The sequence below is a fragment of the Cetorhinus maximus genome, chromosome 33 (assembly GCF_964194155.1).
Source record: "Cetorhinus maximus chromosome 33, sCetMax3.hap1.1, whole genome shotgun sequence".
In the NCBI taxonomy this organism is placed as follows: domain Eukaryota; kingdom Metazoa; phylum Chordata; class Chondrichthyes; order Lamniformes; family Cetorhinidae; genus Cetorhinus; species Cetorhinus maximus.
Window position 1 is genome coordinate 7,236,039 of NC_135911.1, and position 13,083 is coordinate 7,249,121.

At 47.0% G+C, this 13,083-nt stretch overlaps 1 protein-coding gene across 3 annotated transcripts in view; it reads right to left on the minus strand.

Annotated features, from left to right (window-relative positions):
- Positions 1 to 13,083, minus strand: part of LOC144671643 (cell adhesion molecule CEACAM5-like) — an 86,415-nt gene that overhangs the window by 13,361 nt on the left and 59,971 nt on the right. For 2 of the 3 annotated variants that reach the window (XM_078533649.1, XM_078533647.1), the window contains one exon: positions 3,434 to 3,486. The exons of the other annotated variant lie outside the window; for it this stretch is intronic. In XM_078533649.1, the coding sequence (XP_078389775.1) occupies positions 3,434 to 3,486 (53 nt within the window). The remainder of the gene's footprint in view (positions 1 to 3,433; positions 3,487 to 13,083) is intronic. 3 annotated transcript variants of the gene reach the window in all.

The window sequence follows — 13,083 nt, forward strand, 5'->3', positions numbered from 1 at the left end:
GAAGCGGCTCATGACACCTCTCTGCCATCCAAGAATAGAAGCTGAGCAGCAGTACAATAGAAGTCACACCTCCACAAGAGCTGTGGTGGAAAGAGCCATCGGTCTTCTCAAAATGTTCTTCTGATGCCTGGACCGTTCTGGGTGCGCACTCCAGTACCCCCCAGATCGAGTGTCCCTGATAGTGGTTGCCTGCTGCGCTCTCCACAATCTTGCGCTGCAAAGGGGAGATGTTGTGGATGAGGAAGATGTAGACCGAGTGGCTGTGGCTGATGAGTCCAGTGTTAGTCCGAGGATGAGCACACACGGGGAAATGCTGAGGGGGTAGACGCTGACCCGGGCATACTCCAGGGAGGCAGGGACACCTGGGACGCTCTAATCCAAGGAACCTTCAGCTAGCACAGCACATATGGACCTCGAACACAAGCCTGGGCTGTAGCCTCCATACTGGAGATGCTAGTGCCAAATCTGTCAGGATAGGAGCATTGACAATGGGCTCAGTCAATAAATGTCAATGTTTCACAAATTACTCCTACTATCTCAGGAATCCATCCACCTGCCCAAGAGAGGCACCTCCAGCCATGTTAGATGATCTTAATTTAATGCTTTCACAAAAGCCTCTTAAAACAAATAAAATGGTGTCGCACTGCAAATACAATCAGAAGGAACTCATAGTGGGGGGGTGGGGGCAACAAAAAACCACCAATGATGAACCTGGGGTGTGCCTAAGGTGCTTTAATTTCATGTTTGCGGGGGCTACGTCTTTGTGGTGCCCCCTCGTTGGCACTGGCATCCGGGACAGCCTGCTCTCTCTGCTGTCCTGTTGGCTTCGATGAACTTGGCGGACATCCTCTGGCTCGTGGAGCCTGTGCTTACCCAGTCTGGAAGAGAGCTGCCAGCTCCGCAGCTGGCAATTTCCCAGTCATTGCAGCCTCATTGGGTGCTGCGGTCACTCGCAGAGGGGCGGAGGAGCTGCCAGCCTCATCCGGAGCACCCTGAGAGGTACCAGCAGAGACGACAGGCAGTTGCTCCGCCGATGTAAGGTCCGTTTGGCCCTCCTTGCTTACCGTAGATAAATGGTCACCAAGGTGGGATACCTGGTGCCCAAATCACCACCCACATGGGCGCTGACCACCTGAGGTCAGTGCCGCTGTGAGGGATTGCAGGTCCGAGCGCAACCCCAGGAACCCCTGATCCTGTCCCTGGAGCTGCCTCTCCATGAGAGTCGCCACTCTCTCCATGGAGGAAGCTTGGTGCTCGTGCATGGGGCTCAATGCATTGGCTATGGTCCGCGTAGACTCCCCCACCACTGACACCAAGCCAAGCACAGCCTCATGTATCGCCACCAGATGGTTCCGCACACCCGACTGCATCACATGAGTTGGCTGCATTGCGGATGACTCCAGAGGCTCACCATCAGTCACGGACTGAGCAAGTGCCTGGTCTCCTGCAGTCCTCCAACTGCTGGTGCCATGGGCACTCTCTGTCTCCGCCAGTTCCTCCAGCGACTGAAGTGCCCTCACTGCTGTGCCCTGGGACACTAGCCAAAGATCTGATGTCCATCGGGGTGCCAGTATCTGCGCTGGTGCCTGCCTGGCAGAGATGGTGTGATGCTTGTGATGTTGGAACTTCATGGTCCTCAGGTGTCAGAGGGGGCCCCTGCTACTCCAGGTCCAGGCCCTGCGCTGCTGATGCTGAAAGGAAGAGTAAGGAAATTCGATCAGTTAGCATGCGGAAAATGTCAATGTATATGCCTGTCCCCCGGATCATCATGCGCTCATCATTCCACACGCAATGGGCGAGCCATGTTGGTAACGTCACTCACTCAACAATCAGCACTGCCATGGCTGTTTGGAGATTACCGGTGACGTGAGTGCTGGCCACACAGAGACCCCAGCCTCTCCGGTTCCAGTGGACCTGGGCACATAGCACCTCTCCAGGTCGAGGGCCTCCTGCTCGAAGTAGCTAAGCAGCACTACCTGGGCTGGCCCACCACCAGTCCTCACCCGCTTGGCAGTGTTGTGAGAATTCTATTCCTGGAAATGAGAAAAGAGCATTAATAAGTGATACTTGTACCGTGAATCTCCTCACGGCCGGCCTACCCCAAGCCCAGTTGGCCATTGCAGAGGTCCAATGCATCCTTACCCTGTTGCTGCCAAACTCTCACACAAATATGCCAGGTGTGTCCTTACTCCCCTCCTCGCCGGCCACATGCTGCCTTCATCACACTTGGGTTAACACAGTTTAACCTGCCGTAGCAAGGAGTTACAATGACGCGGATCGCAGAGGGGAGCAGATCGATCTGTGCCACGCCACCTTGAAGAGCCCTTCCCACCATGTCATCGCCCTGACTTCGACATGTCCTGTAGTTCGAGCACTGCGCCTGGGTGCAGGTCCTCTAGGTTGCCTCCACCAAAGTCATGTGGGTCTCAGTCCACCACATGCTGTGGGGTGCAGAACACATCTCATCACCACCCTCTCAGGCTGACCAATGCATGGGGAATATCTGCTGGCCCACCCAGCTAAGGACACATGCCGTCAATGACTCATTACAATCAGGCCAGTCAGACATGGGTGGAGCCCCGGGCGGCAGCGGGGGAGCTTACATGATGGGTGAAGTGAATGATGCCAACGTGTTACTCACCCTTCCCATGCGCAGCAGGTCATTGAAGCACTTGCAGTACTGGATCCATGTGTGTTGCACCACATCGTGGGAGCTCACGACCTCTGCTACCTCCTCCACGCATGTTTGGTCAAGTAGGTTGGCCACCGCCTCCTGTCCTGGGGGACGAGTACCTCCCGCCGTGCTGCCACCTCCTTGAGGAGGGCAGCAAGGCACTCGTCCGAAAACCAGGACGCACTCTGATCACCCGCCCTACCCTCCTGCTTGGCCAGCCCGGATCTGCATTGGCCCCATACAGCAGCCTTGGAGCGGCTGCAACTTGCCCTTTAAATGGGCTAACGAGTTGCCATTGGACCCGGCGGTGATTGCCGGCCCGCCGCCGCCTACCCTCTCCCATTGTCCCCAGGAGCCGCGAAACACGCTGGCCAGCCCTAATTGGTATGCCCGTGTAAAATAATGGCATGGGCCCGATCACCGGCAGCAATTGGGTCTGTGCCCGCCCGCACCCACTCCGTGCGCCCCCCCCCCCCGCCTGACGGAAAATTCTGCCCATAGTAGTTTTTTGAGCTAAATATGTGCCTTTTTCAAATTTTGCCAAGTTGACAGCGACCTTTGTCGTCAACTGGAGGTGGTATGCAAGCAGGTTATTGTAAAGCATGATATAGTTAATGCATTAATTGTTGTTATTCAGGTGCAGAAATAGTGTTAAGAAGCTGTAATTAGTACTACTTTATTAAAGTAATTTTAAACGTTTCAGCAAATAAGAATTACACTGGCATAGCAACATGGTGAATGCTGAACTATTTTACTTACCCTTTCCTGGTGAAGCCACTGTTATATTATTTTGTTGTGATCCACCTTTTGCCCTAAATGAATATTACACAACAGGCTTGTGGGTTTCTCAGCAAAATGTTTTATGTTGTAACTTGCATTCACTAATTACAATTCATAACCGAGGCAAATGTTAATACCCTCAGAATATTATGAAATATTAAAGAAAACTGTTAGATTTTGCTGACATGAATACAGAGGCAGATTCATGAATACGGAGGAAGATGTTCCTAAAATAGATTTGACATGCATAAATAGAGTTAAAAAAATATTGTTGAAGCTAAATACATCAAGGCCAGGATTTTCTATTCGTCGGGTGGGCCACCTGCGATCGGCTGCGCAGCACGATTTCACTTGGGTGGGCCAATTAAGTCCCACCCTGTATGGATCGCGAGCAGTAGGGCTGAGCTCGACCTGCGCGGGCTGAGGGAAGAGGGAGAGTCGGGTCCAGCGCTCTTTCACGCATGCGCCTGAAAGAACGCTTCAATCTCCCTGAGGCACGGAGCTGCCTCAGGGAGATTGAAGCGCTTTTAAGAAAATAAATAAACACATTCAAAATTTAATGAAACATGTCCCCTCATGTGACTGTGTCAGATGAGATGGGACGTGCTTTTATTCTTCAAAGAAAGTTTTTATTTAATTTGTAATAGCTTTAGGAAACCTCATCCTGCTCGTAAAGGCCGTCTGGCCTTTTCGCCTGCCCGCCAACTGTAAGGTTGGACGGGCAGCGTAAAATTCAGTTTAATTACCTCGTTAATGCCTTAAAAGGCCTTTCAGTTATCGGCGGGCACCGCAGTAATATGGTGTGAGTTCGCGATGATGTTGGGACACGTACCCGACGTCATCATGCACCATTTTATGTTCCGGCGTGTCGGGCGCGTGCCCGCATGCCGAATGTAAAATTCTGTCCCAAGTAATGGCGGCAGATATGAGAGCTTTCTAATCATCTACATTCATTGCCAGTACTGCAGATATTTCTGGTTATTTAGTGATGACAAACAAGCTCACCACCATTTTAGGTTGTTACAATATAGAGCCAAGGGCAAGCAATCACTGTTAGAGTTAATGCAGAATAAAATTCTGCAAAATATGTGCAATAATCTTAACCATCTCATCATTTCTAGAACACAATAGAGTTGTGTAGGAACAATGGCAATGATATTTGTTAACTATCCTATTTAACACTGACTGCATGCAAGATAAAAGTGCATCTGTTCATTTAACGTCTAAATCTGTAAACCTGTGGCAATATTTATTGCACCCATTTTATTCAAATCACTTGTATACAACTTAGAATGTCATTAATACCTTTTAGTTGAAATGAATCAATACAAAATGTCCCTCAGAGTGAACGATAGGCATTACATATTAGTAAATGGGTAACATAATAAATGAAAATATTGACAAAGGAGAAAGCACACAAAAATAATGATTCCACCACTGCAGAGAAATAGAAGGCAGTGGAATGTGGAAACAAAGGGAGAGGGAGTATCTGATTTCCAGCACTTTTGTGCTATTTTCAAATGCCGCACTTTACATTGTTTGTGCTAGCTTTAAGGTTGTTCAATAGAAAAGTGATACAGTATTGTAACTACCTGCAGAATTAGGCAAATAAGATATAAAATCTGAGTAACTGATGCAATTTTGAAATACAAAATCAAATTTTAGCTGATATGACTTCAGTGACCATAATGACTCAAAAGGGTGACTTTCTTAGCGTTGAGGATGAAGCCGTTATGCACGGACATATGTCATCCAGTAAAATTGTACAAAATGCTATTAATTTCTTCTGCTATTCACTGTTGCTTAGTCAACCTATCAGAGCAGACCAAAATTTTATCAATTTACTATCTGCTCCCACTGGTTTCACAGTCTCTATCTGAAGGGCCTCCTGGACCTCTATGAGAACAGGACATGTCTCTTCCTCTCCTCCTGTACTAAGGCCACCAAAACTGCATTAGAGAACCTTGGTGCCTGCTCACTGGCATGTTGTACTATCCCTGTGTCTTTGCTGTCAGAGTCACTTCTGCAATTAATTCCAGTAACTGTTATCATCAAACTGCACCTCCTTTAAGAGCTACAGGCTGGCTTTAATTAGCACAAGCCAGCTTTAATTTGAGCCAGCCTCACATGCACTTGGACCCCTGATGTACATGCAGCCACTCAAAAGCAAGTTCACTGCTGGGCTGCATGCAGTAATTATGTAAATTGAAAGACAGCACAAGGTTTGCTTGGTGCCTGCATCTGAAAGAACTGGTGTGGGTTCATTGTGCATTGCAACCTCTGTGCATGTTTTCAGGTCTTATCCAATTTCTATGCCATTATGTTTAAAAGACCTTTGTTGTCATTCCATTAAATGAACATTCCGATTCTTCACAGGAACCTAAAAAGGGGATCAGTCCGTAACTGAAACATGCTCTGTCAATCAGTTGGATCATGGCTGATCTAATGGGGAGATGGTAGCGGTTGTCACTGGACTCGTAAACTCAGCCCTGTTGACCTTGCAATGAGCTCCTTAGGAACACCTGGGGCTTGTGCCAAAATTGGGAGAGTGGTCTCACAGCCTGACATAGTTGTACTCATGGAATCATACTTTACAGACAATGTCCCAAACACCACCATCACCATTATACTGACAGGACAGACCCAGCAGAGGTGGCGGCACAATGGTATACAGTCAGGAGGGAATTGCCCCAGGAGTCCTCAACATCTGGACCACCTGAAGTCTCATGGCATCAGATGAAACATTGGCAAGGAAACCTCCTGATTACCGTGTACTGCCATCCCACCTCCATCACCACTGTGCCCCCACCTCAGCCGATGAATCAGTACTGATTCAGCCATGTTGAACACCATTTGGAGAAAGCACTGAGGGTGGCAAGGGCACAGAACGTACTGTGGGTGGGGGACTTCAATGTCCATCACCAAGAGTGGCTCAGTAGCACCACTACAGACCAAGCAGGCCGAGTCCTAAAGAACATAGCTGCTAGACTGGCCTGCGGCAGGTGGTGAGGGAACCAGCAAGAGGGAAAAACATATTTGACCTCATCCTCATCAACCTGCCTGCCGCAGATGCATCTGTCCATGACAGCATTGATAGCAGTGACCACCGCACAGCCCTTGTAGAGATAAGTCCCATGTTCAGATTGAGTATCCTCCATTGTGTTGTGTGACACTACCACTGCTAAACGGGATAGACTTTGATCAGATAAAGCAATTCAAAACTGGACAACCATGAGGCGCTGTGAGCCAACAGCAGCAGCAGAATTATACTCAACCACAATCTGCAACCTCAGGGCCCGGCATATCTCCCAATCTACCATTACCACCAAGGGCTCAACCCTGGTGAAGAGTGCAGGAGGGCATGCCAGGAGTAGCACCAGGTATGCCTAAAATTGAAGTATCAACCTGATAAAGCTACAGCACAGGACTACTTGCATGCCAAACAGCATAAGCAGCAAGCAATGGACAGAGCTAAGCAATCCCATAACAACTGATAAGTTCTAAGCTCTGCAGTCCTGCCACATCCAGTTGTGAATGGTGTGGACAATTAACAACTCACTGAAGGAGGAGGCTCCACAAATATCCCCATCCTCAATGATGCATCAGTGTAAAAGATAAGGCTGAAGCATTTGCAAGAATCTTCAGCCAGAAATGCAGAGTGGGTGATCCATCCATGCCTCCTTCGGAGGTCCCCAGCATATCAGATGCCAGTCTTCAGCCTATTCAATTCACTCCATGTGATCTCAAGAAACGGTTGACGGCACTGGATACTGCAAAGGCTATGGGCCCTGACAATATTCCAGAAATAATACTGAAGACTTATACTCCAGAACTTGCCTCACCCCTAGCCAAGCTGTTGCCAGTATAGCTACAACACTGGCATCTACCTGGCAATGTAGAAATTTGCCCAGGTATGTCCTGTACACAAAAAGCAGGACACATCCAACCCAGCCAATTACTGCCTCATCAGTCTACTTTTGATCATGAGTAAAGTGATGGAAGGGGTTATCAACAGTGCTTAGCAATAACCTGCTCACTGACACTCAGCTTGGATTCGGCCAGGGCCACGCAGCTCCTGACCTCATCACAACCTTGGTTCAAACATGGACAAAAGAGCTGAACTCCAGAGGTGAGGTAAGGTGAGAGTGACTGCCCTTGACATCAAGGCAGCATTTGACTGAGTGTAGCATCAAGGGGCCCTAGCAAAACTGGAGTTAATGGGAATCAGGCGGAGAACTCTCTGCTGGTTGGAGTCATACCTAGCACAAAGGAAGATGTTTGTTCTCATTGGAGGTCAGTCATCTCAGTTCCATGACATCACTGCAGGAGTTCCTCAGGGTAGTGTCCTCAGCTCAGCCATCTTCAGCTACTACATCAATGACCTTCCTTCCATCATAAGGTCAGAAGTGGGGATGTTTGCTGATGATGATTGTACATAGTTCAGCACCATTCGTGACTACTTGGATACTGAGGCAGTCCATGTCCAAATGCAGCAAGACCTAGATAATATCCAGGCTTGGGCTGACACATGGCAAGTAACACTGGCGCCACACAAGTGCCAGGCAATGACTATCTCCAACAAGAGAGAATCTAGCCATCACCCCATGACATTCAATGGCATTACCATCACAGAATACCCCACTACCAACATCCTGGGGTTCCCAGTGACCATAAAATGAACTGGACTAGCCATATATGTACTGTGGTCTCAGGAGCAGGTCAGAGGCACGGAATCCTGCGGTGAGTAACTCACCTCCTGACTCTCTAAAGCCTGTCCACCATCTACAAGGCACAAGTCAGGAGCGTGATAAAATATTCTCCATTTGCCTGGATGAGTGCAGCTCCAACAACACTCAAGAAGCTTAACACCATCCAGGACAAAGCAGCCCGCTTGACTGGTACCCTACCCACAAACATTCACTGTCTCCACCACTGACACACAGTGGCAGCAGTGTGTACCATTTATAAGATGCACCACAGCAACTCACCAAGGCTCCTTAGACAGCACTTTTCAAATCAACGACTGCTACCATCTAAATGGACAAGGGCAGCAGACACATGGGAACACCGCCACCTAGACATTCCCCTCCAAGCCACTTACCACCCTGACTTGGAAACCTATCGCTGTTCCTTCATTGCCGCTGGGTCAAAATCCTGGAACTCGCTCTCTAACAGCACTTTGGGTGTACCGACAGCATATGGACTGCAGCAGTTCAAGTAGGCAGCTCACCGCCACCTTCCCAAGGGCACTTAGAAATGGGCAATTAAGGATGGGCAATAAATGCTAGCCTCGCCAGTGACACCCACATCCCATGAAAGAACAAAAAAATCTGCACCTCAACTCCATTTACCCTCCTTTCTTCCATTTTCCTTAACCCTTATCTCTATTACACTAATCTCAGTCATGAAAACTCCAATTGGCTCATCATATATAGCCTTTTGGGTGATTGAGTTCCAGATTGCTCTTTGTGTGAACATGTGTTTCCTAATTTTTCTGCTAAATGTCCTGGCTCTAATTTTAACATTATACTCCATGTTTTGGATTCACCCATGAGATGAAATTTGTTTTTCTATCTACCATACTGAATAAATCTATTTATCATTTACCAGACTTTGATTAGATTATGTCTTAACTTTCCAATATCAAGGGAATCCAAACCAAGTTTAAGCAACCTATCCACAACGTAATCCTTGGCATTGTTCTGGTGAACCTATGCTTCAACACTTCCAAGGCTAATATATCTTTCCTGGAAAAAACTGAATGCAATACTCAATGTAAGGTCTGATCAAGACTCTGTGCAACTGAAGCACAGCTGCTCCACTTCATGCAAGAATAGACATACTGGTTGGATAGTTTTTTTTTGAATATAATGTGTATAGTTCAACATCTATAAAATAAGACCAATGTCACATTCACTTTTTTCATTGTTTTTTGTATCTATGCAATATTTTAGTGATTTGTGTATATCCCTGTGCTCCTGCATAACTCCCAGGGGAAGAGATTTGTCGAAACTATCAGTGCAAAACAGGAGGTATTACATCTGATCTTCATTTTCCACTCTAGCCCTCCAATAGAACTGAACATCTGATGGCGTGCAAAGGTACATAGAAATGGGAGTTTATCATTTAACACATTCTGTTCTGCCATTCAATGAGATCATGGCTGATCTGTGGCCTAACTCCATGTCAGGAATTTGACAGCTCCTGGGGGAAGGATAGCTGGTGGTGGGAGATAGGGATGGTGCTTGGTCATAAACTTGAGTCCCCATGCCAGTGGCACCCTTCCTGGCACCTACCCTCTCCTGCCTGCCTCTGCTTTGCAATTTTACCAGCTACAGTGAAGACATTGGGCGGCCTGCCTGTCCACAGGCCACTTAAGGCCCTCAGGATGCCAAGTAATGGCCGTTTAAGGGCCTCCTCCCGTCGCCGCTAGGATTCTACCCACAATGGAAGAGGCCCACATCAGGTCGCCAGGCACCCATCTAAGACCTCCTCAAGGAACCAATTCCTTCCTCCTTGCCCCCACGCTATCCCCAGCTTTACCTGGGCCTGTTCTCCTGGACCCAGTGAGACCACAGACTCGCCTTACATCCTAGCTGTAACATTGAATGTCTTCCTCTCAGGCTTGCAGCAGTTCCAGCTGTGGCCACCCTTCTAGTGATGCTAATGGAACAAGAAAGCTTCTGCACCCTCCGATTAGCTGGCAGCTGTCAGTGCTGGGACTTCTTGGTGAGGATCGGACGTCCCACCTCTAGCCAATTAAAGGGCCATAGGCTTTTAATGGTTGTGGAGTGAGTCAGCCAAATGAAGGCGGTCTTGCCCTGACCTTTTAGGCAAGGGGGCTGAACCACCAACCCTAGCATAAAATTCACCTCTACTTGCACACCTTTGCCCCATTTATCTTAATACATTTGGTTAATAAAAATATATCAATATCTGAATTAAAATTAACAATAGACCCAGCATCAATTGCAATTTGTGGAGGAGGAGTTCCAAACTTCTACCACCGTTGGCATGTAGAAGTGTTTTCTAATTTCACTCTATAAAGGACTGGCTCTAAAATTAAAACTATGCCCCCAGTCCTAGACTCCCAAACCTGCAGAAATAATTTCTCTCCATTTACCTTTTATGTTCCACTTAATATTTTGAAAACTTCAATTAATTTTCATCCCTAACCTTCTAGATTCTGGGGAATAGGCACACAGAGAGCGAACCTGCATGAAAAGGGCAGCGGCAGTGGGAGATAAAAACGGCAGAGTCCCTTCAACCTGTTTCTACCTGTCAGAGCCTAAGTGTGACGTCAAAGGAAAACAGGTCAGTGATTGGTGGGTATCTCTTCCGTGTCTTTTTTGATTGACCAATTAGGAGACGTTATGACAGCTGAAGAGTACAGTTAAGAAATTCACTTTTAAAATATTTAACATCCAAATTAATTAATTAATAGAACAGAGATGGCCGGACAATTGATGTGCTGCAGCTGTAGTATGTGGGTTGGTGGACGCCGGTGTGATCCACGGTGGCCACATCTGCAGCAAGTGTTGGCTGCTTGAGGAACTTCAGCTCAGAGTAGATGAGCTGGAGTCCAAGCTATGGATACTGCGACAAATCAGCAGGGGGAGAATTACCTGGACACTGTTTCAGGAGACAGTCACACCCCTTAGATTAATTACATCAAATTTGGACCGTGGTCAGGGACAGGAGGGTGTGACAGAGAATGAGGCAGATATGGGGATCCAGAATTTAGCTTTGGAGGAGCCTCAGCCAGTGCCCTTGTCCAATAGGTACAAGGTTCTTGCTTCCGGTGTGGACGAGGGCACAGACTGCGGGGAGGATGAGAGAACTGATCACAGCTCTGTGATACAGAGTGCCATTCAAGTGGGTGGAGAAAAGAAAGATGTAGTAGTGATAGGGGGTAGCATAGTTAGGGGAATAGATACTATTCTCTGCAGCAAAGACAGTCCTGAAGACTGCGTTGCCTACCTGGTGCCAAGGTTAAGCTCATCTCTTCTGGACTGGAGAGGATCTTTGAGTGGGAGGGGAAGGATCCAGTTGTCGTGCTCCACGTAGGTACCAACGACATAGGTAGGACTAGGAAAGAGGTTCTGCTGAGGGACTATGAGCAGCTTGGGCTGAATTAAAAAGCAGAACCATGAAGGTAATAATCTCCGGATTACCACCTGAGCCACATGCAAATTGGTGTGGGGTAAATAAGATTAGAGAAGTGAATGCGTGGCTCAAAAGATTGATGTGGGAGAAATGGGTTCAGATTCATGGAGCACTGGCACTTGTACTGGGGAAGGAGAGAGCTATTCAGTTGGGACGAACTTCATTTGAACCATGCTGGGACCAGTGTCCTGGAGAATCGTATAACTAGAGTTGTAGATGGGACTTTAAACTAATTAGTGGGGGAGGGGGGGGCGAGTGTTCAATTGAAGGGAAGTTTAAAAAATCAAAAGAAATGAGAGAGCAGAGGTGCAGGTTAGTGAAGAGGCAAACGATAATCAAAGTACGACAGGAAGGGGCAGAAAATATAAGCAGAAGAATGCAGCAGAAATTAGAACCAGAATGAGTAATAATGGTAAAATGTCAAAGTTTAAGGCTCTTTATTTGAATGCACGCAGCATTTGTAACAAGATAGATGAATTGACGGCACAAATAGAAACAAATGAATATGACGTCGTTGCAGGGTGACCAAGACTGGGAACTCAATATTCAAGTGTATTCGAAGTTCTGGAAAAATAGGCAAAAAGGAAAAGGAGGTGGAGTAGCTTTGTTATTAAAGGAAGGTATCAGTGCAGTGGTGAGTAGTGATACAGGTGTAATAGATCGTGATGTGGAATCAGTTTGGGTGGAAATAAGGAATAAGAAGAAGAAGTCACAGGTGGGAGTCGTCTATAAGCCCCTGAACAGATGCCTCACTGCAGGACAAAGTGTAAATTGGGAAATAATGGAGATGTGTAAGAATGGTGCTACAATTGTCATGGATGATTTTAATCTGCATATTGACTGGACAAATCAGATTGACGGGTAACATGGAAGACAAATTTGTTGAGTGCATCATGGATTATTTCTTAAAGCGATCTGTTGCAGAACCTACCTGGGAACAGGCTATTTTACATCTAGTAATGTGTAACGTGGTAGGATTAATAAGAGATATTGTAGTTAAGGATCCCCTAGGTGGTAGCGATCACAACATGGTAGAATTTCAACTCCAGTTTGAGGGCGAGCAACTCAAGTCTCAAACAAGTGTCCTCAACTTAAATAAGGGCAATTACAGAGGTATGAAGAAAGAGTTGTCTAAAGTGGGCTGGGAAAATAGATTGAGGGGAAGGTCAGTGGATCAGCAGTGGCAGACATTTAAGCAGATATTTCATAACACTCAGCAAAAATTTATCCCGGTTAAAAAGAAGGACTCAATGAGAAGGATGAACCACCTGTGGTTAACAAAGGTGCTCAAGGAGAGTATCCAATCAGAAACTAAGGCATACAAAGCGGCAAAAACTAGTGGTAGGCTAGAAGATTGGGAGTTTTTTAGGAACCAGTAGCGTTTGACTAAAAAGCTAATAAAGAGGGAGAAAATTGGTTGTGAAAGTAAATTGGCAAGAAATATAAGAACAAACAGTAAGAGC